Source organism: Rhipicephalus microplus, unplaced genomic scaffold, assembly GCF_043290135.1.
Source record: "Rhipicephalus microplus isolate Deutch F79 unplaced genomic scaffold, USDA_Rmic scaffold_43, whole genome shotgun sequence".
Classification (NCBI taxonomy): Eukaryota; Metazoa; Arthropoda; class Arachnida; order Ixodida; family Ixodidae; genus Rhipicephalus; species Rhipicephalus microplus.
The window spans coordinates 3,280,068-3,307,827 of NW_027464616.1; the positions used below are offsets into that span (position 1 = coordinate 3,280,068).

Below are 27,760 nucleotides of genomic sequence, written 5' to 3' on the forward strand. Positions count from 1 at the left end.
ATTGGCATTGAGAATGTATTCAAGTTTGTCGCCGGAAAATCATGGGGTTTATCCGTGCACTTCATGTTGCAACTTTACACAGCCCTCTTTCTCGGAACTCTCCGGTACAGCCTTCCTGTCCTGTCCAACACGTGCAGGACTAACATCCGTGCACTGCAAGGCGTACAAGCCCAAGCACTTCGGACATGCCTTGGCCTTCCAAGATGCTCATCAACTGTGTCAACTATTGTTATTGCACAAGAACAACCGGTCACAACGCATATCATTGTCGAGACGCTGAGAGCGCACATTTGGCATTTATCACGGCTACCGTCACATCATTTAGCGTGTTTGACAGCTCGGAGGTCCCATTCTTCGTACTGCGGTATTGTGACAAAACATCAGGACATACTACCGCCTGGCTTCAAACTTGCGATGCATCCAGCAGCTGCGCTATGGAGTCTTCGTCAACCTGACGTGCGCTTATCAGTTCCTGGAATCGTTAAGAAGGCACGCATGTCAACGCTAGCCCTGAAGCAATTGACTTTGCGTCTGTTGGACGAAAGGTACTTCGACCGCATACATGTTTACACCGATGGCTCCTCTAACTACAACAGCTTTACAGGAGCAGTGGTTGTTCCATCTGAAAATGTGTTGCTTCAGTACAAGTTTTCTCACACCACGACGTCGACAGTAGCAGAGCTCGCAGCAGTTCAAGGTGCAGTAAAGCACATTCTTCGGCAGCAACCTAACCAATGGGCCATATTTTGCGACTCCAGGTCAGCCTTACAGTCACTACGGTTTGTTATGCAGCACGGGTTACACGAACAATCAGTAAATCAGATAAGGCACGACCTACCACGAAGCGCTCAAGAAAGGTCACGATATTGTATTTCAGTGGTTGCTGAGTCATTGCGGAATCGTCGGCAATGACCACGCGGATGAAGCTGCTCGATCAGCTCATGACCAAGACCAGCGCACACCCGTATATACCACTCTTGAAAACGGACGCTGCAAGGCTACTACAATCACTTGCTCGCCGTATATCTCTCCTACAATGGAATACGCAGAGTTTCTCCAACACGCACCTGCATTCGATCGACCCAAACTTGCAACTTCGTTTGCCATCAGGGCTCCCACGATGCGCTGAAACTTTACTGTGTCGCATGAGGTTGGGCGTGGCATTTACGAATTCGTACTCTCGTCTCCTTGGAATGGCGAGCACTTCGGCATGCAACAACTGCGCCTGCGAGGAAACGCTTGAGCACATTCTATGTCATTGCCCAGCATACCAGACCGAACAACGTATTATGGAAGCCAAGCTCTGTCAGCTGTATTCACGGCCGCTTACAGAAGAGAAGATTCTGGGACCTTGGCCGACGGCTTCCCATACGCGCAAAGCCACGAAAGCCCTCTTGTACTTTTTAAGGACCACCAGACTTCACGACCGCTTGTGAAAGAACTGTGCGAGACCGTGCTGTGTAGTCTCGAGCTGACTATTCATGCTTCTCTTTCTTACTCCTCTTCTTTTCTATCTCTTTCTGTTCTATTATTCTCCTTTTCCCCCACCCCAAGTGTAGGGTAGCCAACCGAGCCAAGCTTGGATAACCTCCCTGTCTTTCCTCTTTATTTATCTCTCTCTCTCTCTAATTGCTAGCGCGAGTGCTATCTACCATAGCCGCATGCAAAAAGTGATCGTTGCATTTGTTTACTTGTGAAATATCAGTACATCCGACATTTGCAAAAATTAGCCTGCTAGGGATCACACTGTTTGAGTTGTCTTTGAGCCTGCAGATTGCAGCCCATATTTTTGCGGGGTCACCTGATATCGGTGCAAATGTATTTTTGTGGTGCTCAGTGCCAGCTTTACGAAGATCTGAGTTAAGCTTGTTCCTCATATTTTTATATTTCTGAAGTATCGTTTAATCTTTTACGCGAATGAAAGTATATAATAATCGATCCCTCATTAGAAATCTGTGGTATAATTCACGGGTCGCTCATGATTTTCTAAATATCCGGTGATCTTTAATTGAATGAAGTGGAAACTGATTGTCATACGAGTGTTTGACTTTTTGCAAAAATAAATAAGATAAGTTCGGATCTGTCGGAATATACATCTGTTCAATTTATATTCTTGATCATGAGCAGACAAGCATCCAGTGTCTCACTATTAAAAATTCTTCTAAAAAGAGGGAATCGTGTGCACAATGATTTCTTTTCAGGCGTGGTACGAAAACAGATTGGCAGATAATAAGTAACGTCAAAAGTAATGATTCCAAAACACGTTGGCGGCATTATAGTTTGTCAAACACAAATCAATTAAGCTTTCTGTATCGGCCGTTATTCTCGTGGGCGAATTAATAGTGTTAGCACAATTATATGATTCTATGCCTTCGATAAAATATTGCGCTTGCGAATCGGCTAATGACTGCTTTATAATAAACCGACAGACCTATCGTAGTAGCAAAATGAAGAACCCTCCTCAAAAAAAAAAATCCAATTCATGAAACGCACCAGCAGGTGGCGATAAATAGTTGCGATCATGGTACAGCGACACTTCACAGCAATCGACTTGTAATCACCATTAACAGCCGAAGATTCAGCAAGAACAGAGTAATTCCGGTGATTTTTAATGTAAAGTGAACAACCACCACCTCGACAATTTTTTGTATGCCCCTTTCAGTGTTTCAAACCACGAAAGCATAAAAAATGACATCAGAAACTGAAGAAATGCACGTCTCTGTAAATGCGATAATGTAGAATTTATGATCTAATGCATCCAAAGCAATTCCTAATTTAATGTCCTTACTACTCAATCTACAGCCATTCACATTAAATATAGCAAAATGATCACTGGATTTTTAAAACCGATCCCGCAAAGCAGAATTCGAAGATACAGCTGTTATAGTAACTTATACTATGCGATTCGGCCATAAGAAAAAAGAAAATAAGTTTGCAAGTTATGAACCGAACAAGAACTCACTCTAAATCCACTTTGAGGTCAATGCGGATCACCCGCTCACAAAAAACTTTCCTTCTTTGTGCCAAACAATCTGATATTGTTTTTCTTCTGTCCTACTCTTCATGAGTCATAAAAGCTTTTCGTTTTCTGCCGTCACATTATTTAGGAAGAAGATGTCCGATTGTGTGGTCTTCGAATGGCCTTTCTTCCATTCGTCCCGTGTAACGCGCTGCACAAAGCGAATGAGCACCACTGGTTCTTAACCTGGCTAAGGCGGAAGCCCACGAAAGTCGTCAAAATTAGCTGGCGTGACTTCTACAAGGATTAACTGTTTCACTACGTTCTTCATTTTATCAAGCAAGTGTTCGTTTAGGCTATGTGGCTGACCATGAACTTGTGTATTTTCACGGCAGCTGCAGGTATATCTAAGTAGTTAAGCTGCTGTCGTATATATAGTTTCTGAATTTCCAGAGTATCGTTGATCGTTGCAGCACATCCAACTATTTTCTTCAGAGCAGCTATTTCAGGTAATTTCTTTTTCATCCCGATGAGTGCTTTCTCGTGCTTCGCCGACAATTGTTCGACTTATTGTTCCATGTTTTGGACTGTGTCCTTCAACCGCATTAGTTTATCCTCTTTGCATTTATAGGCGGGTATTTCTGAAAGCTTGAGAATAATTTCTGCCAAATATCTTTTCAGTGTCAGGTGTCTGCTACATCCGCAACTTTCCGATGCCAGCGTTTGTGCGGGCAGCTTGAATAAGGCATGCTTGACATTTCCATGCCTTTCTTGCGGCCTCGTCACTCGACTTAAATGTTGTCTTTGTGACTACCGAACAGCTCCCATTGTGATAACCCTACCTATATTCTGAACACATTAGGTAACTTTCGGTATTGGGAAGTCCTTCATTGCACACTAAACACAAGTCAGAGTCGTGCCATATTAAAGGCACAATTTAAAGTCAGAAAACCTCTAGTAGCGCAGAGCTCGTAAAAAAAGAACAAAATGCAAAAGAGCAAAAAAAGCAAAACATTTGAAAAAAAAACTAGAGTGCGCATGGTCGTGGTGGGTGGCAGGAGAGAGAAATAATAGTAAGGCTTAGTGACTAACCCACAAGATTCGAAGAAATCAGTTGCCTGTGAGTGTCCAGTGATGGGCTCATTTCTTTTTCATGTATCACAGCAACGGCGCATAAACTGCACCAGTTCTTCCTCTTCGTTAGGGAAGGATGTTAGGCAAGAAGTGTGTGTGTGTGTGTGTGTGTGTGTGTGTGTGTGTGTGTGTGTGTGTGTGTGTGTGTGTGTGTGTGTGTGTGTGTGTGTGTGTGTGTGTGTGTGTGTGTGTGTGTGCGTGCGTGCGTGTGTGTGTGTGTGTGTGTGTGTGTGTGTGTGTGTGTGTGTGTGTGTGTGTGTGTGTGTGTGTGTGTGTGTGTGTGTGTGTGTGTGTGTGTGTGTGTGTGTGTGTGTGTGTGTGTGTTGAGAAAGCATTTGACTATAGCCGAAGATTTGGGACCTTCAAGCTAGTCGTAAGCGGATAGACGTAATCCGATACCGCGCCGCAGCTCAAAAAAGGTTCTTGCTAATACAAAACCAATATTACTGTTGGCGTTTTTCGGCACGCTGCTATTGCTGTGAGAGATTGGCACAGTTTGTCTCGCTAATTCCTTCCTTCTACCAGTCGCCTCATTCTGGCTCGACAGAGCGAGCTCTCCCGGAAACTCATTAGGTTCCAATGTAGCGTTGCGAAGCCGCGAAAAAAATTTCTTAATGCTCTTGCTTGCTTCCGGAACCCGCATACGGAAGGAAGACGCATACTACAGTTCACTCTCAAGCATAACTCTTTTCGACCCTTAAGGCCATCTCGGCCGCACTGCGAAATTCTTCTATCAAGAGGATAAATAAAAGTATGGAAACAGTGGCTTTCCTTACTGATGTGCAGCCGCTTGCGAAGAACATGCATTACTTGAAGTGAGAAATAAAATAGAATTTCTGCAGAGAGCGTGATTACTTGCAGCGTCGCCCCACAGCTCCTAATTCAAGTGTAAAATACGGTCTCCGGCATTTCTACTGTTCTTAAAAAATTTAAGAGCCGTAGTTGAAGTTTCGGTCGAATGTCGTCCGATGTCATGGCAAATAATTACGCTGACTGTCGGCTTTTTTTTCTATTTTACTTCTCATTTGAACTTACCTTTTCTAGTAATACCTAACAATTGTAACTAGATTGAAGAAACAAATACAAATGATACATCCTCGGGAAGTTGTGCTGAAACAAAAAAAAAAAACGTCTACATCTGAGTTTCAAACCCCGGCCTTCCAAGTGAGAAGCGACCATTCTACATAAGCATTCTTTTGTGGAAGCATGCGCAACTCTTAAAACAACGACGCATTACAGACTGACAATCCCAGCGCCCCAAGCGCAGTTACCCTGCTGGAGTTTCTTTTGGAGGTTTGTTCCTGGGACTCTCCTGCACACAGTGTGTTCCTGTACGCTTAATGTTTCAAATCTATATTGCGGCTAATGTCTACATAGCCCACTGTCGTCGGTGCTCAGCAATAACCTACTCATTAACAGCTCTAACCGAATGGAGGGAAAGTTCCGTGTCCTGTCCCTCGCTCTTCGAGTTAGAGCGATGGCGTCAACTTGGGCTTGAATTAGCTCGTAAAAGGGGTCTTACACGACTTGAATGTATGGTATAGAGACATTTTGCGATGAAATTGGCACCATCTGCGTGCTTCCGTCGGGCGTTCTGGTGGCAATGAGTGGGCGTGAAGAGTGAGTGGTCCATCCTGGCAAGAGCTGCGCTATTCTAGACTGTATATATAGACAGCGTTTTCTTGGTCTTGGTTTTTATTGAAAGGCTTCAAAAGTGGTCCAGGTCTTCTTCCGAGCTCGTTTTATGCCGTACCGTTTCGTATGGTATCATTTCTTCTTCAAGAAAGAGATAGGTGCCCAATACCTTTATTTACTGCAACCTATTTCAAATGTATCATCTTCGGTCGAAAGAAGGGTGTCATACTCTAGCACTAAACTCGAAGAGAATTGTGAAGAAGCGAAGAGAAGTAGAAAAGTCGGCCTGCTACTTTTTTTATTCTCGTTGTGCCTTACCGCATCGTCTGCTTCAATGAATGCAAACTAGCCCTAAAATTTGAAAAAATAATTGGTCAACGCAAACACTCTAAAAAGCAACTAGGACACAAATGAAACAGACTGCATAGATGATAGCATGTTGATTGCTTTTTTCACGATTGTTTACACAGCGCTGGCTTGATGAACGTGGCTAAGTTTAAATTAAACAAATGCAAGATTTACCTCAATTTTAAGATGGAAACTGCCTATATGATTTCACCTTACAATCAAGAATTGGCCCATTATAGTTCCTATTGTTTTAGAAGTGTACGATACTTGAGCATGCTCTACGCTCCTTTGAAATTCAGCCTGTTTACGGTTTCTGCATATGGATCTTTTTTTAAATGCTTCGTATATCACGTGCAGTGTTGTGCGCTTAAACCTCTTGTTTTTTAGCTTCATTATTGTTTCTTTCCGTTTTAGGGCTGTCCGGATGGGGAAACTTACCGAGTGCAATGCAAACCTATTTAAAGATAGAACAGCTGTGTCTGATTTGTACGCAGAAAACTCGCAAAGGTAAAATTATTGAAATGCCTGTTTCATTTAATTATTTATTTATTTATATATTTATTTATTTATTTATTTATTTGTTTGTTTGTTTGTTTGTTTATCAAGAAGAGGACGCAGCTCGTGATGCACTCATCATGCATCGACGTTGCAGTGGCCAGAGAAAGCGAGAAATATTTTGAAAATGTATGATGATCGAAGTGAAACACGCTGATCCGCTTCCCGGGAGAAGGCTTTTCTTTTTTTTTTTCTCGTGGGCTTAGTGCATCTAGTGAACTGCGGCCGATGAGCGAATGTCGCATACTTTTTGCGGGGTTAACATTGGCTCCACTTCCTGTTCTTTCTCACCGCGCCTCACCTTTTCGTTCTGTCTTCGTCAAGAATAGACCGTAATCAATCATTTACTGATACCCGCCCTACGTTTTTCTGCCCTTTAAGCAAATTGCTTTTTGCCACATTTGCTGCTTTTTGATATTGTGACAAATGTCTGAATTCAATACACATCTTACGGACGTCAACTGTTAACTGTGCCTTGTAAAAAAGTATTCCCAAATTTTGTTATTTTTATTGTTCACACACAATCAAAAGAATCAACACAAACCGAATAGACATGCAAACGCAACGTAAACAATTTCGAAAAAGCGCAACCCCGAACCGTAATACAAGTATTGCTACTTAGCGAACAAATTGAAGGAAACAAATTGAAATATCGGTGTCCATGCAAGCATGTCGTTTGGAAAACGCTGAAAAGAAAAAAACGACATGGCCAAAAGTCTTAGATGCAGCGACCGCCACTATGTGGACATTATAAAGGGGCCTTTGCTGTCCCCGTTGCCGTCGCTGTTGCGTCATGTTGCGTTTGATGTTCAAACCGTTTAATGTTCACTGCGCATTGTATGTTCGACCCGCGAGTAAAACCGCGCGAGCTCAGTTGACGAACACGGCTGAAACATTTATTGAACCAGCCGCCTACCTACGTCGCAAGGAGGGCGCACGCGATAACATCGCAGGTGCACAGCCTACCACCCATTGCTCCTTAGGCAGAAAGAAAGCGGCCCCCTCCCCCGTTTCGACAGTGCATGATGGGACTCCAGAATAGGGAATGTACATGTGTTTGTGCAGGGAACAAAGGGGTGGTGGTTATAGCAACAACATTTAACTTTGGTCATAAGGACGCGATCGCCATGGCTATAGTGCGCGCACTGTCTCGGCAGACAAGAGCAAGCAGCTAGTATATCCTTTCAGGTGCAGTGATCTCACCGATTCACGTTGAGGTGACTGACCACACGCAAGCCGCTTTTCTGCCTGGATCGGCAGTGTTTTCTTAAAATCTCCGTTTCGTAGAGCTACGCGTGATCTAATTAAGATAAGTTAGCCGCTAGCCTTATTTCGTATAACATTCCATTTTCTTCCTATTGCAAGCACTGTTTTGCTCTTTGAGCCAAACTGTGATTTTCCACTTACTCTTAGATATGAGTGTGTAACAAAACTACCTGCTTAGAGAAAGGGTGTTGCTGACCATCCATTATCTTTAGGTATATATTGTTACGGCTCATCATGGCTCGACCTGGTTTTTCATCGCACCTTTTGACCACATCTGCTTTCACATTGCATACATGCACTCATCTTTCAGCACTGAAATGGTAGCAGTAGTGAGGTTGTTCCTTCCTATCACTTGCCATTGTAGCGGCTGTAACATATTGTACCTCATTATGTTAAGCGCAGAGCAGACTTCTTACGGCATGCAAATTTGGTAAGCTAGTCATCAATCAATGTCAAATAGGTAAAGACAAATGGTCAAAGTCATCTCGCGTCAAAAATATTCTCTATGATTAGTCTGCTCTTGCCTAGCTTCAATCATGCTGCACGCGGCGCTGTGTCGCTTTCTATGAGTTTCGCCATTAACTTATTTCCCAGCCCTCTTCTCCTGTCTTCATGCCTTATTACTTTCCGCTTTGTAGTGGAGTGCAAAGGTATACATGTCTTTTTTCAGTAACTATCTGTGTGAAGCATTATAACTCTATCTCTCTGTGTGAAGCATTATAACTCTATCTCTCTCTCTGTGCCAATCCGTCACAAGCGAAGAGTCAATTACGTTAATTCGTGGTTGAGAAAAACACGCACTTATATTATCCTTAGTGCGCTTGCAGTGTCGATTTTATGTGCTGCTGTGGTTCGGATTAAATATGTGCATTCATTTTTTTTCATCTGCAATTACTGCCTCTCTCACTATCAGCATTCTCGGGTTAGCGTGCACATAAATACTCCACAAAATGAACGACAGGGCGACCACCACCAAAGCTAAATTGATAGAGCATACATGACTATTTTGATACGCTTAGAAAGTCCCCCATGGCCCTAATATGGCGTAAAAAATGTGTAAAACTTGAACATGGCGAAAGCCGTAAGACCGTGTGACATCATGTTTTGGATGTCTCTTTATTACTTAATTATGCGTACGAAACACACGAACTAAATTGGAACTCTGGTTCGGTATGTCACCACGAAGTCAACTGTTTCGAAACGTGTTGCAAACCAAAAAGTAGGGTGTGCTTGAAATTTCTGCCAGTTTTGAGGAGGGACACCGTACAAAAAAAAGCTCTCATGTAATTCAATATATACACAGGCACTTTAGATAGTATGTATAGAATATGTGTGACTTTACTCTACTACAAGCGTACACGTCATCTTTTGGTGTTCTGCAACATAACTTCTCACACTCATATTTTTCCACGCAAGTTGCACCAGTTTGGTTATTGGGTGAACTTCAAAAGGCGCCAGAACTCAAGCTAACAGTAGTGATAGTAGCTTTGCCATTTCATATAATCACCAAATTTGGAGCCAAATAGAACCATAGTCACATCATGAACATAGTCTCACTATTGATCAATGAGTGAAAACCAGAAGTTTAAAAGCAGTGAGAAAATAGCCATGGCGCCAACTAGAATTTTTCCTTGCCAAACGAGTTAAAAGGTAGCCAATTTGGCGCAATGTAGCCCTCAACGGAAACTCTTGCGGCCAACGAAGGAAGCACAGCTGACCTCGATACTGAAAAAAAAAATGTGTTCCCTATTTCGGGCATTCTTGTGCACGCAATTTGCCAGCGTAGTGCTGTCAGATCGTGAGGTCGTAGGGAGGGAGCAAGGCGTTTTGCACACGTTGTCATGGTTACCGCCTCATCGACACAACCTTCCAGTGATATACCCCTCTCGCGCAAGCTGATCAGCGAGTGAGCAAACAGGACTCGTCTTCCATGGATTTGCTCTTTCCAGATGAGAATACCATGCGTTATTTACGCAGACTCGTTTTCACAAAAGCGATCGATCACACCGTATAGGAGACTGTCGTGAGAAAGTCCCGTGCAGCGTAAAATACGATTAAGACAGAGACTGAAAGAGGTAGAAACAGAAAACGAAATGTTTTGAATTCTCTCTCTCTCTCTTTGTTTTGTATTTTGTTTTTGTATTCTCATTGTTTTGTATTGTGTCACATTCTTTTGCACTGAACGTCACTGGTTCTTTATGTAGCAGGTTGCGTGCAAGAAAGATTTAGCGAGGTGGCATCATTCACTTGCATTTTTCACTAGCTTCCGTATTAAATGTGAAGCGTTTTTTTCAAACATGCTTGTTTGACCACTTTTATACATATCTGTCTATGTATCTGTATGTCTAGCCGTCTATTCCTAAGTGCTCTTGTAGCCACTTCCCAAATTTGGCCCATACACAAATTTGCGCGGCTGAGGGCGTCTGTGGTGAACATGACTGATGGGTCTAAACATGAATAACGCGTAAAGCCTTTCAGGCTCGTTATGAAACCCTTTTTACTAGTCTCGCAGTCGAGTGACACATACTCGCAAACCATGGGTTTTTGTATGCGGGTGTGCCCATCAAGTGCTTAACGGTCTCTGTCGAGCTATACTTTGTGAATCATAATTCGACGAGTTAAAGCAGCCCGCGTCTCAGAAAGTGTGGCGCCCGTGTCGGTGGAGTTGTCCATGGACTTACTTTGCTTATCGCAATGAAGAAAAAAATTATCCTGGCTTGAGCTGGAATCGAACCCATGCTTTGTGCATTCCTCTGAAGTATTCTACAATGGAGTCTTCCAAAATTTTTGAACCAGGTTTTTAAAAGGAGCTGCCTGTCGAGGAAACGTCGATTGTGGCTGTAGTGTTGCCTATACACTTGAACATACAATAGACCGTAATGTACACTGTTATGACTCGACAAGTTGTCTTCAAGCGTTGCTCGACCCTAGATGAACAAGCACATGAACATTATTCACGTCATGCACACTATAGCACCATAGCGCACACTTCATTGCTATAAAATTTACGTCTGCGCTTCCACACGAGGGTTGACGTCAGGTCGTGCACCAACCAACTTTTTATACGTCAGTGTAGTCGACATGTCAGCAGGGCCACTCAGACTAAGCCCCTCTACAACAACGTTGTCGTCTTCCATTCAGCGCCATTTAAACGGCTCAGCTGAAGCGGTGTTTCTATAGTCGTGACAGTATAACTCTTTAGTTTAGACGCATTTATATGAATAATCATAAACCCGGAAGTAAGCACTCGACCGGAAATACTTGAAAGAGAGACAAGAGTGTCACTCGGTTATCACGCCACTAGCAAAATCACTGAGTATTGTTCTCGCTTTCTGAAAGCATCTTCTTTTGTCTGCGTATACTGAAACTAAATTCACACGAAATTCACGACAGTACGAACAAGGAGGACAAAAAAGAGACCGGAACGCTGCGTCTTTTCTACGGCATAATGAACCAACTCACCGAGCAACGCACTTTATTAATATGCAAAATAGCTGTTCAAATTTTACAATGGAAGAAATGAGGTCCTGTATAACTGGTCCCGCTTGAAAAGGCAGGACAAAAAGTCGAAATTGGGATAAGCACGCTGGGAATTACGACAGCCAGCATTGTTGCGCACTTCTGCTGCATCATATTCGTGAATAAAATTTGCGCCTATATGAAGCATTCAATAGCCACACATTCCCGACGTCGTTCACTTATTTGCATATATAAGCAAATAAGGGGCACGAACGACGATCCTAAATTACAAAGCTGTAACGTAGTTTGACAAAATTATCGCTTGAATTCCCGCACTATCTTACGCTATTAATTTCTACCACAGAGACAGGATGTTTCTTGAGCTATTCATCTGCAAACACTGATGAAGAGTTCTTCTTATAATTATTGTCCTGGTAACAATGACGCTTCCGTCAAGTTATCCTGCATTCTAAAGGGTAAATGGCAAGCGTGAGGACGCGAAGCAACTTTAGTATAGCGCAGTATTTCCGCTGAGTAGTGATACAGCTCCAATAACAGAAGTACCATGGTCATTTTTCCACTCTGTACCCCGCATCATAAAGCTATGCTTGCTGACGTCCATATTAAACCCGCAACGTCGTCCCGATAAGCCAATGAGCACCAGCATGATGGTATGAACCCCGAAAATTTGTTTTTATAAATCACCACGCCTAGTTTTCGGTGGGCATTACATGGGCGAACCAACAGAAATGTATATTCGCGCTGTAAACAATAATTACAACGTACTCTAACAGCTCTCCAACCAGCAATAACTTCGGAATCTAAATCACCATTTATAAAGTATCATTAACGTCCTACTAGGGCGCAGTTTCACCACCAGTGTAATTACTTCATTACACTGGTGTAATGCGAGGAGGGACCGTGTGTACAAAGCTTTCGCATGAAATCATAAAAAACTCAGTAAATAAATGAAAAATTAAGTTAACAAGAATTTTTCGTGAGTTCCTCTAAGCTAAAGGCGGCGCCAGAGTGTAACCACCCAAGTTTAGCACGGTTCATACAAACTAAAATGTCCGGCACCACATTTTCTATTATATTCCTCAAGGCTTCAGTGGTTAAATTGTAGTTATTATATGCTAAAAGACGTGCAGTCGGTTTCCCCCAACGGCGGCCGCATTTGATGAAGGTTGTTCGGTTGGTAAAATTTTACTGTTGGTCCTCAGAGACGCGACTAGCGTACGCTCGTCCCCTCCCATGCTGACAAGAGTATTGGTGTGACCGTAGCATTGTACTACGTCTTTAAACATTGTAGATAAAAACATCATCCGTGCACTTCCATTGGGCACACGTTAAAATATCCATGGGGTCATGGACCCAGTAACGTGTGCCTAGCTTGACAGGCTACCGGTAGCGGCAGCAACATGACATCTCTCATACCTTGACGCATCTGTTACAGTTGACGTTGTCGACACGCTGTGGATACTTCGTTCCTGTGCTCTATCCTCCAGGTACCAACACGTCTTGGGATGCTGCGACTATGATCCGCCAAAGTAACGACACACTTCAAGTGACACCCCTCGTCGCGTGAACACGTCGGCTGCGCAGGTTCCAGCCCATTCAAGCGGAAGTTGCGCAGGCGTGGTTCCTTGGCACGAACTTGACACAAGTTGCACGTCTTCACGATGGACCAAAGTGGCAGCGGTAGCACCGTGTCAACATCGCTCACACCTTGTCACACCATTACGGGTAAATTATTCTACTACGCTTCTTCTGACGTATGTACAGGTGCTACAAAAGTTAAAAACGAAGCATGCGAGCTGTGGCCCAACGGCGGTCTATCGAAATGTGCGCTGCACATAGCGAGAGTGTGTCGGCATATCAGGCTAACATATCTCGATATCCTGTTGCCCACCTTATCTCAGGCTCCAGCAAAACCACGCTGCTACCATCACCGTTCGTCAGGGAATGCTTCGTTGCCCGCATTATGGCAAAACATTTGAAAGCATGCGTTTTTTGCGCATCAATTGAATGCCACCACTTTCGCCCCTGACGAGGAGTGATCCACGGTAGTAGCACGGCATCCCTCCTGCAGGTGATAAGGCGCGCATCACAATATCGGGATATATCAGCCAAATATGCAGACGAACTCTCGCTTTGTGATAGAGTGCACTGGATAGAGTGCACTGGATTTATTTCAGCACCGAAGTTTCCTGGACTACCTCGTTCAATCGCATACTACAAGCACGGATTGCCACAGGCTAAGGTTCGCTAATGTTTGTTACAATATCTCTAATGAATGCTATACGATGGGTGACGTTGAGTCATGCCCACTGAGTGATCCCTTGAGTTGATTGATGTTGCTTACTACTGGCAAACGTATACTAGTTTTGCGACACTCTGGTTAAATCCCCGTAAAATATTCACCTATGCTAGCTAACCGTTGCATGGGGGCGCCTGACTGGTCGGGTTGGTAGATGATTACAATGTAAACAGCACCAGTGTCGGTACACCCCTTTCTCATCTTGTTCATCAATTCCGCAAAAAAAAACAAGCTTTGATATGGACGCAAAAAATGAAAATGAACTGACGACGTGTTTTATAATAAACAACGGCCTGCCTCCGGTTCACCGATTTAGGGGGGTTCAGATGGGTTGTGTACAGTCCATAGCACAGCTACAAAGCTTCACCACAAATGCAACATCAGCGTTCTTTCCTCGGTTATTTTTATCCTCCAAAATATGCGTGGGCGCATATTAGGCATTGCCATAAGCCTGTATATCAAGAATGACGGGGACATCCTGCAAATCGAAGGTACGGGACAGGCATGGCGTTCATCCCTGAGGGGGTGGCGGCCACCCCTCTGCCCATGTCATGCGCGCGCTTATGACGCCAGGACAAACAAAGCGCCTAGTGATAAGCGACAGCGCCTTCTCTATTTGTTAGGCACCATCCTGTTTCAACAGCTGAATGTAAGCATTCGACAGAAGTCTGCCTGGTTGGTTATGAAACTGGGAGATGAATGAGACTCCAGCCAAACGTTTTGAAGAAACTTGAGGTTTCGAAACCGACTTGGTTCCTTCCTCAGGAGTGGTGGTGGTAGTGGTTAGAAGATGAGAAAAGGCACCTAATTTCTGCAACCCGGTCGGGAGCACGGCGCAGTGCCTAAGGAGTGACTGCAGGGCTACGTAGCAGCGGCGGCTTCAAAACACTCGCGGGGTGGCTCATGACCCCTCTCTCTATCTCTCTTATTTTGCCGTGGAGCTCAGTCCACGTGTATACACTGGTGGAAGGGCTCCGAGAGAGCGGTTGATGTTATGGGCTTACCTCTGTATCTGCCATCGGGTGTCTTCAAAACTTTTGGTTGCAGTCTAAATCATCTCCTAGTATAGCCTTGTATAGTACAGCACAGCAAGTAGGTGGGACAGGGAATTAAGGGTGGGGAGTGAAAGAACGGGGGGAGGGGCGTAATACACATCGTAGCCTTCTATACTATGTCAAGGTGGTTTGAAATTATGAAAGGCGAGGATTAGCAGTGGTGTGAATGTGAGTATGTGAAGGACAAAAGGGGAGAGCAAAGCACGGCGTAACCTCATATAATATAGTACACCACGATGGTGGGAAATAGGAGCGAGAGGGAGGAGTGATATAAGGTTAAGGAGAAGGGAAACGACGGGGGCGCACAAAGAAGCCTAGAATTCTGTTCTGACGTCTGTTTGCGATGCTGGTTCATTCTCTGCGCTATATTGTGCTGGTTTCATTTTCCACCACTTTGATCCAAGCTTCTCTCCAACAGCTGCTTTTTCAGAATTAAGCCTGCAACTTCTCTCAAGACGACGGCACATAGAATCTCTGACGCTTTTGTGCACCCACAAAAAACTCGCTTTCTTACCTTTCTGATCTCTTTCTTTCGAAGCCTGCTTGTTTTACATTAACAAGAGCAACTTATTGTACCTCAAACATTAGATCATTCTATCCAACCACTAACACTTTCAAATTGTTGTTTTTTTTCGCACGTCTCAACACTCGAGTTTGTTAGCTGCTGAAGTTCATTTATTGCCACTTTCTCATTTTTTAAATGCCATTGCTTGCTAGTGTACAGTTACTTTATATGATCATATTTCATTTCCTCTTATTTGGTCCTAAACATTTAAATGTATGCTGTCTGCATACATTCACATGTACACTCACTCCTGCCACAACCCTATAGGACTGTTATGTGTATGAACTAAAAATATCAATAGCCTTGCATTGTGTAGTATAGCAAAAGGGTGCCCAACTGCTGTTGTACAAACCGACACACGTACTCTAAATACGGTACATGTCTAAAGCCAATACAACAATGTCATGAATAAACACAATAACTGCCGTGCGTTTCGGTTTTTCGACGAAAACCGTCATTTATTCTACAAATATTTGAAGAAAAAAGAAATAGTGTTCTAAACCAACCTATGCCCTAAATTTTCTATGGCAATATGTACAAGTAACAGTACCACACCGCCGGCGGTAGCATTCACACTTCTCGTAGAAACAATCGTTTACATACCCCGCAGCGTTCCAGATCACCGTTCTCCCACTTGTTCTGAGCTTTATTGCAGAAGTTTCGATTTTCAATTTTTACCGTCAATGAAGCTATGTCACAGCAGCGAGAAGTATCAACAAGAAAAAAAAAAGCAGCCGCATGGCAACAAAGTCTTAACTCCCTACACCTTATCATTACTCGGCCGTTGAAAGTAGATTTTTCGACGCAAAAACTAACAAAATAATATACGCATTGTCTAAAGTGCGGCAAGCACCAATTCGACAAACTTATGCTTGAAGGCGTTGCAACACTGTAATTGCTGATAGTTTCCGTAACCACCGTGCTCAAAAGCATACACACAAGCCAGTACACCACAAACGCCCTGCTGACGGCACCGGTATCTGTGACCCACATCCCAGTGATTCGAAGGAAACAAGATGTGGTCCGCGACGTGCTGTCAACTCGCATCTGAACGAATTTGCTCACAAATTCGATGATATTCGCTTTGCAAAGACACAGTCTCTTCGAATAAATTGCAGGGCCGCATGTCCACGAATTCTTGGTGCATGACACGACTCAATGGGGCACGCAGTCACAGTCGCAGAAGATGCTTTCGTGGAAGTCAAACGCTGAGAACTCAGAGAGGTGGCTCGTTGAAGGTCCTGTGCTATCGGACGGTAGGGCAGTGTGACTCGGAGTCACAATGAGGAAACACCAGCATTTCGAAATATCGCAGACCGGACCCCAAAATATCGAGTGAGACATCATCAGTGAACCCCTTGCTGCTGTCGTGTCTCAAGGGATTCCATCCGATGGCTAGAGGTGATGGGCGACTCCTGACGTATTTGACTGATATTTTACATAACGTTTTCCTTCTCTCGCTTATTGGTATAATGAGAGAACGCAGTAAAAAGAAGTGCATTATACTTCGCTCCGTGTCAGTGATGTTTTTTTAATGAATACGCATGCTTGCTCAGCCATTAAACGTTCAAGTGTGTCTACCCACACTTTAAATCATTAGTTGAAGTGCCCTATCTCGTACTTTGTCGAGCATGAGAAATGAGCTTATTTCCCAGATCGCGCGTAAGTTCATTTGACCGATGTACGTAGGGCAAATGCACCGAATATCTTGACACTTTAATTAAAGTTACACACAAGTGACTGTCGTCTCGTGAAACCAAAAAAAAAATACGGTATTACAACAGCTAACTCATGCATATGAAACAAAAGGCTCGATTTGCAGAAGTGCATAAATACACTGTAGAAAAAGAAGGGGAAATAAAGGCGTGCAAACGAGCACTGCAACACAAGAGGAGAAATTTTAAACCATGAACGACTTTCAGTCTTGTTTCTTCGCCAATCAATGGTTTTCTTTTACATACACAGTTGCGAGTAAGTACAAGTTAGCCATGCGACTTCGCAAATAGTAATGAAGTATCACAAAACTCTCTTCGGCAAACAAGAATCAGTATATATGAAGCAATTCTTTTCTTTTTGCATCAAACACGTGCAACATCTTCAAAACATGTTCATTAAGACCACAGTTTTAGTCTACCATGTTGCTTGTGAAGCCGAGCCAAATAGTTTCGTTAGCATAGACCGCTCTCGCTTTATCAGGTGAGCGGAGTTTCCTGGCAGACTAAGGTAACTAAACTGATATTGTGACCAATGCATCAGCTATAAATGCTCCCAGAGATAAGCTTCCTGCCACCCAGTTCTTGGCCCATCCCCCTTTGTGGGTGAGCGCCATTCATATGAGGTCATCATCAACATCATTATAGAAAAGAAGCTGTTTAGCAAGACTGCTAGAGTAGGCTACGTTTTCAAGACAAAAAAAGAAAAGAACACTGCTTTCTTGCGTGCGCACTACACAACATGTATTTCTGTTGAGCACACGAGTCGCACAAATTTAAAGCTACTAGCAATAAAAGCCTGAATATTGTGGAATCTCTGAAAACTTTGTTAGTAGCAACTTCAGAAAAAAAATACGACTCCATCTATGTATTTTCTTGCAAACTAACGAAACAAAAAAATGGCATGAACATTTAAAGTTGTGCTGGTTGTCTTTTTCCAACTACTACGTCTTACTTATAAATAAGACCAATATATTTTGTACTTTATAAGAATTTACTTCGCTCAACACACTATCTACCTACCTTTTACCCACATCTGCAGAGAAATCATAGGTTAAGTTACGCATTTATCCGAATGAAAGGCCGGAAACAACAGGCTGTTCCAATGTTGTCTCCACAAACACCTAAAATTATCCAGCACCTGTTTAATTTATGTAAGTGGTGCAACGAATACTTGTCGACGGCTCTGAGCATAAAAAGCCCTGTTGTCAAGATGACACTGGTCAAGCATAAAAACACCCTGCGATCCCTAGTTTTAGATTGCAATGCAGTAGTTTAGATCTAAATAAATTTCTGTGTGATTCCGCAACAGGTGCTCTTTAAAACGTAACAAGGGCGTTGAGCAAGGCTACGCTGAGATTATCAGATAAGCTTGAACAATAAGAACGACAAACAGTATTCAAACAGCACCGGAATCGAAACATATCGTCCAGGTCTTAGACAAGCTCTAAAATGTGTCATACATATGCCTCCATAATGAAGAGACGCGTCCACGCAGCGTTCTCTTGTTCTTAAAGAGATCACATTTATATGGCGAGTAATCGAAGATTTTACATAATAATCTTTCATCACCCCTCGTAGCAACAAACAAGAAATGAGGATTTTTGTTTCTGTAACACATGAAACTCTATTTTTTGAGAAGTCATATCGTGACTATTTTAACAATCACATATTTCCACAAGAGAAGCACTATTAGAACTTGCTGCGAAACCTAGAAAACTTTCATCAGCTCGACAAAAAAACAAAAACAAAGTCACTCTGCTGATCACCTAGGACCAAGCACATCAATGCCGAACTTCCACTTAAAAGTCAACTTAAGGAAGATGCACAGGTGAAAATTGCTTCCCGCAAATAATGAACGAAAAATAAAATATATGCCACTTACTGTACCTAATCTATTAGAACCAGTTTCCCTCATTTTTATTTCAATCAGGTTCTTCCGGAGACAGTCAACGCAAACATATATGTCACTGTGGTGTCTGTTATAAACAGCACATTGAAGAAAACCAAGTACTGTGAGAAGCCATTACTGGCCAGGTAAGTCTATTTCTTATCGTTCACGCGGTAACCAGCATCTGGCCTATGCTTATACAAAAGCACGTCGATGCAGGTTTGATGACGTTGTCAGCGGGGCCAGGTGGTTCCACAAGATCCACACTGACACAGCAGATGTTCCAGTTTTCGAACTTTTAAAAAAGGGGGTCACGTTTTCCTGGCGCAGGAAACGACACCACTGCGTCGTAATGAAAAAAAAAATGGAAGGCGCACGGCATCGGTGTGGTTCATTGAGCAACGTTGGTCGTCGGCGTAGCAGGCGGAGGTGCTGGGCAGCCGCATGATCAGGAGACGGCACCGTTGGTCTTGGGGCTGGGCTCGTGCTGGTGCGCCGTGCCGAACGCGTGGTGTACGCTCACGGCGTGAGACACCGAGATAAGAGGCCCCGCGCCGTGCTCGGTGCCCGAAGAGCCGTACTGGGTGACGGGACACACGCCTCCGGCCACTCCTGCCGACGGCGCGTAGGCCAGCGCTTCTTCGGAGTCCCCTTCTCGGTGGCCCAGACCGAGCGGAGTGGGCTTGCATGAGTACAGCGCTACGCCCGCGATGACGAGGCAAAAGGACACCATGTACAGCCAGTGGAACTGCGACGTTAGATAAGAAGGCGTTGAAGAAGCAAAGGAAAACTCGTGGCCCACACGCTACGTACAGAAGATTAACCATGCCGCGAAGCAAAAACACCCGACACTGGCATTAAGTATTAGGCAATTTGGAGGGTTCATTAAAGTTCTATTAAACTATTCATTACACCAGTCCAGAAACATCAGTTGGTCTTCACCACCGCTGTGTTACCTTCCTCGTCTTTAGTGGTCTCGCGGTGCGTAATGGTATTCCCTCTATTAAAGAGGCACAGATGTTATTTCATGTAATTTACCGCTCACGACTTCACTTTTAGTCGACCAGTAGCGAGTGACGGGGATCGTTCGACGTTTACGGCACGTATGCGCTGGGAGTTCTCGCGTCTATAGGACGGTAGAATCTTGGTTTCGCCTAGGCACTTAGAGCGCCGCTGTAGAAGAGGAAATATTTAAATTCCCTATTGTTCAAGTCACATGGCATCTTGACAGCTGTTTCAGTCAAGAAAATTTCTCTACAAAAAAAAAAACGAGATGCACCAAAGGTTACAACACTAAGAGCGATTCAATGCAACGTATGACGCTATAGCCAACCTTTCCTTTTAAACTCGACCTGTGCCCTAAGATGAAACTCAACTTCGCAACTCCAAAAGTTGTTCAACTGCTTCTCCTTCACAGCTGGGAAGCAGCCTTCCAGAAAACGTTTTCCCATGCAAGTGTAGATTAGAACACGTTACATTGTAGCAAACAATGCACACTGAGAGGTGAACATAACTTGTTATATCCCCTTTTCTGATTCATCCAAAACGTTTATTATTTTCTTCAGTTCATGTGCGTGGGAGGTTTCAACCAAAGCTAAGCGTTCGGCACCCCTTCTTTATATTGAACTCTCTCTATTTGAAACGAATGTTGCTCGAATAATTTGAATTTGGAAGGTGCGGTAATAATCTACTATATGGCAATGACATTCTATCAATATCCCCTCAAGCGGCAACGTGTAATTGTATGTCAAACTTAGAGGCAGGTCCCACACCGTGTGTTTATTCAAATTGCTTGAAACGCGGACTGCACATTCGTGCAAACTTCTTGAGTGGACAAACGCCAATTATTCAGCTTTTACATGCTGCGTAATGCTGCAGAAGATCCCTTTGCTGGCAATACTACAATGTTTGACGACCTGTTGACGTGCAGCGTTCCAGGGACCACGTCAAGGGTAATTTGTTTATTTGCTTAAAATGAATTTAACCAAAAAAAACAAACTGTGCTTGCACTTGGGACTATTATTTTATTCTTTTTTATGCAAGAATGTACACTTACTACCTAAATAATAATTAGATACCTAATTACGTGCTAATAACATTATTTACTGAAACTCGCGCAAAACAATACATTTCTTCATTTTCTTTCTTGGAACGTAATATTGAGTGGCTTCGAATTGCGCCATGCAAATTTGACACATTTGAAGACAGTGCGTCATAATTAGCGCCCGAAGATGATATATTGCCCACTAAGGGTGCGCGCCCAAACGCACTTCGCCGACTTCGTTCTCAATAGTGACTAGAAGTTTGCATAATTATGCAAATGGAAGAAAATAAATCAACTGCGTTACAGATAGAGAATTAGAAAGCACATCGTATACGAAAACTTTACCATACCTTGTAGTGGAAGACGAAGACACCAATGGCAAGCGCATAAAAATCTGCTGAGAGGATGGAGAGATTCGCCGCTGTGGCGCTCGACAACCTAATGACCACCGGCATCAGAATGTACAGCAGGAACAGGCAGCCGGAGAAGCCTAGCAATATGGAAACTGCGAGGAAAAGGTGCGTGCGAATCACGCGCGCTGTGTTGTAGTGACACCACTATAAGCAAGATTTGCAGCGATTCTTATGAAAACATACCAATATAGGAGCACACTATAGACCTAACGGACGAAGCCAATGGCCGATAGATAACAATAGATAATTTGCCAAAGGCTACATATAATCACAATATTATTAAAAAGAGGAAATCTCAGCGCTAACTTGCGGGCTACTTTTATGTTGAATAGAAGTGCGCTGGCTGCACCGACTACCGATGATGCTGCACACGATGTCACACGATTCATTGCTTTTGAGTTGTCTGTTACTGACACGACATGTTTTGACACTTTTTGGAAGCTCGCATTGGATAACACCTCTCATGCGCTCGCTATGCCACCCAGCGATGCCCACTCTGAATGATTTTTGAACCATTTGGCCTTGAAGTCATATGCTGTAAACGAGATTCCGGGACCATGCACACGATCCCCGACAGCGTAGTAGGCAACAAAAGGTCTATTGAAGTACTTACTCAACAGACCCGTGCAGCCACCTGGATGTGCTCCCTTAAGTGTGCTTGTGACTCCTTCCATCTCTCGTGTTTCTTCTGTCTCTCTTTCCGCCCCTTCATCCCTTCCCCCAATGCAGGGTACTGGTCCGGATGTCAAGTTGAACTCCTTGCCTTTCGTTGCTTCTCTCTCTCTCTCTTTACATTGCGTGATACGCTTTGTTTCGCTGTTCATGCGACGATCCTATAAACATGTAATACCTCTGCCTCTAACGCCGTTTCTCTGATTCCGTCTGTGAGTGTGAGCGCACTTATATGTGAAAACGCTTGCTTGCAGACGTTATCGCAGAGACCTGCTGTGAACATAACTACGTTATATGTGCATAGAGCGAGGAAAGGGACATAATTCGCATATGGCAGCGACAAGCAGGCGTTCAGTAATTTCCCGTCATGGGCCCCAGCTGACAGACTATGGGCGAGCCAGTATCACCGGACACATATACGCGTGTCTAAGAGATACCGCCATTTCTTTGTCATATAAAGGGCTGTCCCGTAGATCCTCCGCTATGGGAAACTGATTCAGCAAGTGTAACCATATCATGTCTAGTTTCCAATCCATCAGCTACGAAATACGACCCCACGGGCGGAAAAAAACACCATCTCTGGCATGGCTGTACACTGTTGCAGACGCTTTTCTTGCGGTGGTAGCTAAGTAACAAGCTTGGTTACTTGTTTTCTCTATAATTGGTATGGTAAGAAATGAGAGATAAACGGTCTTATGTGGCCCCGCCACACGAACCCGCCTACTCATTCCCTCTTTTTGTCGCTTAGCATGAAAAGTCACAGTTTCGCCGCAAGGGCAAATCAATAAATGCGATCGCAACAACTTGGAATGTAGCGCTGATAGCAGATCTAAAAATGCAGTGCGCTGCTTACGCACAAATGACGCACAAAAACAACACACACAAGACGAGAGATAACTAGCAACGTTTACAACTCGACGCTTAACGCGCTGTATAAACAACAACGACGCGCGAAACTTAGTTACAGCTGCATATATGAGTGCGAACTAACGAGTGTCCCAGTTGTTACTTCGCTGTGTTTGAAAAGCGTGCTCTTTTCGCAAACGGGGCCTGTCCAGGAAGCGAAGTGACCCCTGTGGCACAGGCAACTAACGCAATCGTTTCTGTGAAAGGCCAAGGCACACGATTCTCCCCACTGAAAATAAGCGCGTGCACACAATCACCTAACCCCCCCCCCCCCTCCCCGCTCCGCAGGACTAAGTACGCGTGGATGATAAGCGTGCGTTGGCGCATCGCGAAGATCCGAGTGCCGAGTGCGGGCGGCTTTGTTAAAGACGATAGTCTTTCTTGGGAACCTTTGACGCAAAAATTTTGGTCTGTCTGTCTGACTGTAGATTTGTCTGTTTGTCCACTCTTAATGGCACAGGGGTTTGAAACGGCCGACCCCATCCGCAGCGCCCACCAATGTTGCTCAAGATTTAGCGTTCATACTTGTGCAATTGCCAATTAAAAAGAAATTATTGCGCATGTCTGGGACACCAAAAGAATACGTATATATTCTGCATGTGCGTCTTTTACTAGAAAAGGCATACATAAGTAATTTTAAAGACCGTAGCACTTATCACGCTGCGCTGACCATGTTATGTAACGCTTGCACGAAAATGCGAGTGTTTCCAACGCTTTGCTAAGACGAGACGGTGGTGGCACCTACCCGGGCGCGCACACCCGTGTCAGAGCCACGCACTACGTTTTGCAAGAAAACTGCCAAATGGCACTCGTGTCTCACGTGTACGTGCCTTGCTTGATGCGCTCGTTCGCCTCCGCTGAGCGCTCGAGGCACTGTAAAGCAGCGCCTCTAGAATATCCTTCACCAACAATCTTGCGCAGAATTTTTTCTTGAGCTTTCCTATATATAGATACGTATCAATATACGCAGCATGATGGCGGCGGCGACGGCAAGAACCAGCTGAGACTGTCCATACATTTGCTATCGCAATAAAACAGAACCGACAAAGTATTACCTGAGTCCTTCTGTAACACACTTCGTAGTGAGGCCCCATCAATCTCACATCGGCGTGAGGCTACCACTTTGCGTTTAGGCCTGCGACGCCTGAAAGGCCTCCTAGTGGAACATTTCAAATTTACATATGCAGGCCGGTTGATCCATGCGGGGCTGCACGTGTAGCGATGTTTGGGTCTGACTGACGTACTCATAGAGATTACACGGACATTTGATGAAAAACAAACAGGCATTTAATTAAATCAAGGGCTATGCAAGAGTTTACAAAAGTTAACTAAAGAGAAAAACAAAGATGCACGTGATGAAAAAAATAACTACAAAAAAACTAAGCTCTAAAAGTACACTACAAGTGGTACAAGTAACCAGAACTCAGTAAGTTAATAAAATTACGTCATGATGACAATCAAAACGAGAAGCAAAGAATTAGGAAAGGTCGGGCTCGCGCTTCTGAGTTACTACATGCGACGCAATGCACATATTACAATTATTGAAAGCTGGGTAAAATAAAATACAGGTTGAAAAAAAAGTGCGCTACATAGTTCCATGAGGACCAATCGAGCTCGTGTTTCACGTAATGGAGTTGACGGGGTGCCGCTGATGGCCTCGCCAGTTTATGCAGACGACGAGGATGCCCGGTGTTGCAGCCATCTCAACACGTTGCTCGGCACACTTCGTGCTCGCCGCGAGACTCGCGACACCGACGACCGCGCTTTTCGCTGGTTCAACGTCAACTGTCAAAATCTCTTCGGGGCGTTCGCATCCCCCATCGAGGTGATTTGCCCCGAACAGCTCCACGCCTCTCCCCTTCAGTACAGTCAGCGAAGACACGCCAGCGCCTTGACGAGTAGTTTGTCGCCCGAAGCTTCTCCCCTAACACCAAGGCGCAAGGGCGAGAATGCCAGACGTTTGTGACGTCTTCAATACTCTTGTATGACGTACATCCGGCCGAAATTATTGCGATGGGGCTAAGCCTATGCTGATATAGGATAATTTTGTATAACGGGTGCAACACCATAAGACTTTTAATGGTGACGTACACCGCACAAGGCTGGCGCTCGGCGCTGTGACGCCATATTTCGGAGCGTGTGTGCTCCGTCTATCTCTTTTTTTTTCTTTCTTTTTTCTTTCTTTACTAATCTTTCAACCTCCCCCCCCCCCCCCATTTCTTTTTCATGTGGAGGTAGCACACCGGTTATGCAAAACTGATTTGCGTCCTTGCCTTTCCTGTCTTTATGATGTCCTTCCTTCCTAACGGTCCTTTTCTACGCCAACGAAACGGCCGATTCCTGATCAGTCTGCCCGATTTGAGGCTTATGGCACACCACGAAATGAAGTCCGGCTCAATTTCCTTCTACGGAAGAAAAATGTTGCAGCACATCATAACCCCCTGCGATATGCGACGCAATTTCTCTCCCGAGTGTAAGTTTTTCGTTGCGTGGTGCACAGGAATGAACCACAAGGAACCGCAGTTATTAAAAGCGCGGTAAAACAAAAAAAAAAGGCAGCATATCCACGGGGTGAATGATGGAGAATGGGGTGAAGCATCCATCTGTCCATTCGTTCTTGATTTCGTCCGTCCATGCGTCCATCCGCCCATCCGTGCGTGCGTTCATCACTGCGTTCGTCCATGCATCCGCCCCTGCGTCAGTCCTTGCGTCCATCCGTCCGTGCAGCCATCCGTGCGTCCGTCCATGCATATGTGTGTGTCCGTTCGCCCATCTAGTCAACTCTTCAAGTACCACCATCTCGCATCTTTTCATCATATATTCCGCATATAGAAGCACCACCATCCAGCGGACATTCCAAGGTCTAAACGAGAGGTGGCACACGAACACTTCCTTACGGCTTGCGCTTCGTGTCTACTTCCCACCTTTAACCACCTCGAGTTCATGGTATATACTAGTTCACTGTATTCATGGCACGGCGGCCCAACGCTCGCTAAACCTTTCTAAAACCAAAGAGGTTACGCCCAGCGAGTATAATGTAGCAACCTTTTCTTGTCAGATAGTGCTCAATGTATATGCCAATGGCTGCTAATGAGGAATGAGAGACACGAGAATTCGGCTTTCAGTTAACGCACACGCTGCAAATTTTTTATTGTTCAACAACGCACAGTAGAACTCTCCCACCGGCACCACCTTGTAGGTCAAAGCGTGAAACATGTTACACACAACTACGAGGGACGAACCGGTGCCGCTTTAAGGAGTTTCGCCCCTAAAACATGTGCAACCAGACCAGGCCTTAAGCGTGATGTATTTTATCTACAAAGTACTTACCTTCTTGCCAATCATCCCAGTGAATTTCGCCCACTTTTTCCTTCTCCAGCAAGGCCCTACAAAAACATTGAAATAAGCGAATAAGCATGACTTTTACTAAACTAATACTTAGGTCATATAAAAAAGTTCACGTTTTCTTCTATTATATAAATTTCTGATTCACTTTTTTTTCATTTTTGCTGATATTTTTACTACCTTTTCAACCAACGTACCACCACATGCATGTTCTATATATCCTTCCAGGCGGGTCAGGTCGGACGAGTGACCAACAACTAACCAAGAAATCACAACTGCAAAACTGTGTCCGCATACGTTTAAATCGGGACTTGACGGAATGTCATAAGGTGCGCCCTAATAGGAGCCTTTGATCCTATAGACACAGACGCTAAATTTTCATTCATTTCATTTATTTATACTGTTAGCCCAGAAGTGGGCCGTTACAGGGTGGAAGTACAAACAAATATTTGCAAAAAAGAAGTACCGTACAGGTTTCGAGATAATTTCTCGGTATTATTGTGACCAGCAACTCGAAGTTATACATAACATACATAACTGGAACACACATGCGATGCAATACATACGCGCAGAACAGCACATGACGCATTTGAGGCATTTTAGAGAAGACCACGCACACCACGATAATAAAAACCGCGAATGACGTGACCAGACACCTGAACGAACAGAATGAGTGAATAACCATGCGCACACAGTGCAACCTAAATCTTCTAGGAGGCCAAGTGCTTTTGGGACAACATAAATATTTACAACCACACTTGTCGAGCTCCACCAAATAATACGGTCTCCCGCTTGCATTGCTGTAGACGCACGTCATTTATGTTTTCACGTGGTGTTTTCAAACCAAAAGTACCTTTTTTTTATTTGATTTCGTTCCACTGAGCGCAAACGTGCACCCATGCAATGAATGTGTCAAAAGCTTTTTCTGATGTTTTTGAAAGACAGTAGCTGCTTAAGTTCATTTTGAAGCTTTTAATGCATGCACTAAGTCTGCTTTAGAATAATCAGCACGATAGCCTCTGAGATTCGTTCCTGCCGAGCGCCTCCCATCAGCGTGGCCACAGCTAAACCTGAGGCCCCGCACTAATTATCAACCTGTACATCCTAGCACGCTTCTCGGCAGGTGCGCACCTTATTTGTCCTCTTCACCATCTACTAGCACCCCAGCACGTGGGCGGGCTAACTAGCTATTTGGCCGGGCGTTTTACTTGCCTAGTTAGGCCAGGACAAGCTATGACCAAAGTAATTGACCAATCCATAGTAAGACCGAGGTAATGACGCCACATACTATAAGATCATGGTAATTAAAGATGTAAAACTAGAACTGTTATAACAAAATATGCTACTTGGCACGCTAACTAAACTATGCTAATTAACGCGACGTTATTCATGAGCACGCAAAGTGAAAGAGTGTTAATTAGACCTTATCAATATCATGACAATTAGTATCGTACCAATAAGAATTCCGTTTTAGAGCTCTA

The 27,760-nt window shown here is 44.1% G+C and overlaps 2 protein-coding genes across 4 annotated transcripts in view; both read right to left on the bottom strand.

Moving 5' to 3' along the window:
• LOC142787066 (solute carrier family 35 member F1-like) overlaps positions 1-13,167 on the bottom strand; it is a 53,586-nt gene extending 40,419 nt beyond the window's left edge. The window contains exon 1 of the mRNA XM_075884698.1: positions 12,794-13,167. Coding sequence (XP_075740813.1) covers positions 12,794-12,803 — 10 coding nt within the window. The 5' untranslated portion in view covers positions 12,804-13,167. The remainder of the gene's footprint in view (positions 1-12,793) is intronic.
• Positions 13,168-15,718: 2,551 nt separating this feature from the next.
• Positions 15,719-27,760, bottom strand: part of LOC142787052 (solute carrier family 35 member F1-like) — a 232,774-nt gene continuing 220,732 nt past the window's right edge. For all 3 annotated transcript variants that reach the window (XM_075884681.1, XM_075884680.1, XM_075884682.1), the window contains 3 exons: positions 26,265-26,320; positions 21,294-21,448; positions 15,719-19,647 (listed from right to left, as the gene is read on the bottom strand). In XM_075884681.1, coding sequence (XP_075740796.1) covers positions 19,348-19,647; positions 21,294-21,448; positions 26,265-26,320 — 511 coding nt within the window. In that variant the 3' untranslated portion in view covers positions 15,719-19,347. The remainder of the gene's footprint in view (positions 19,648-21,293; positions 21,449-26,264; positions 26,321-27,760) is intronic.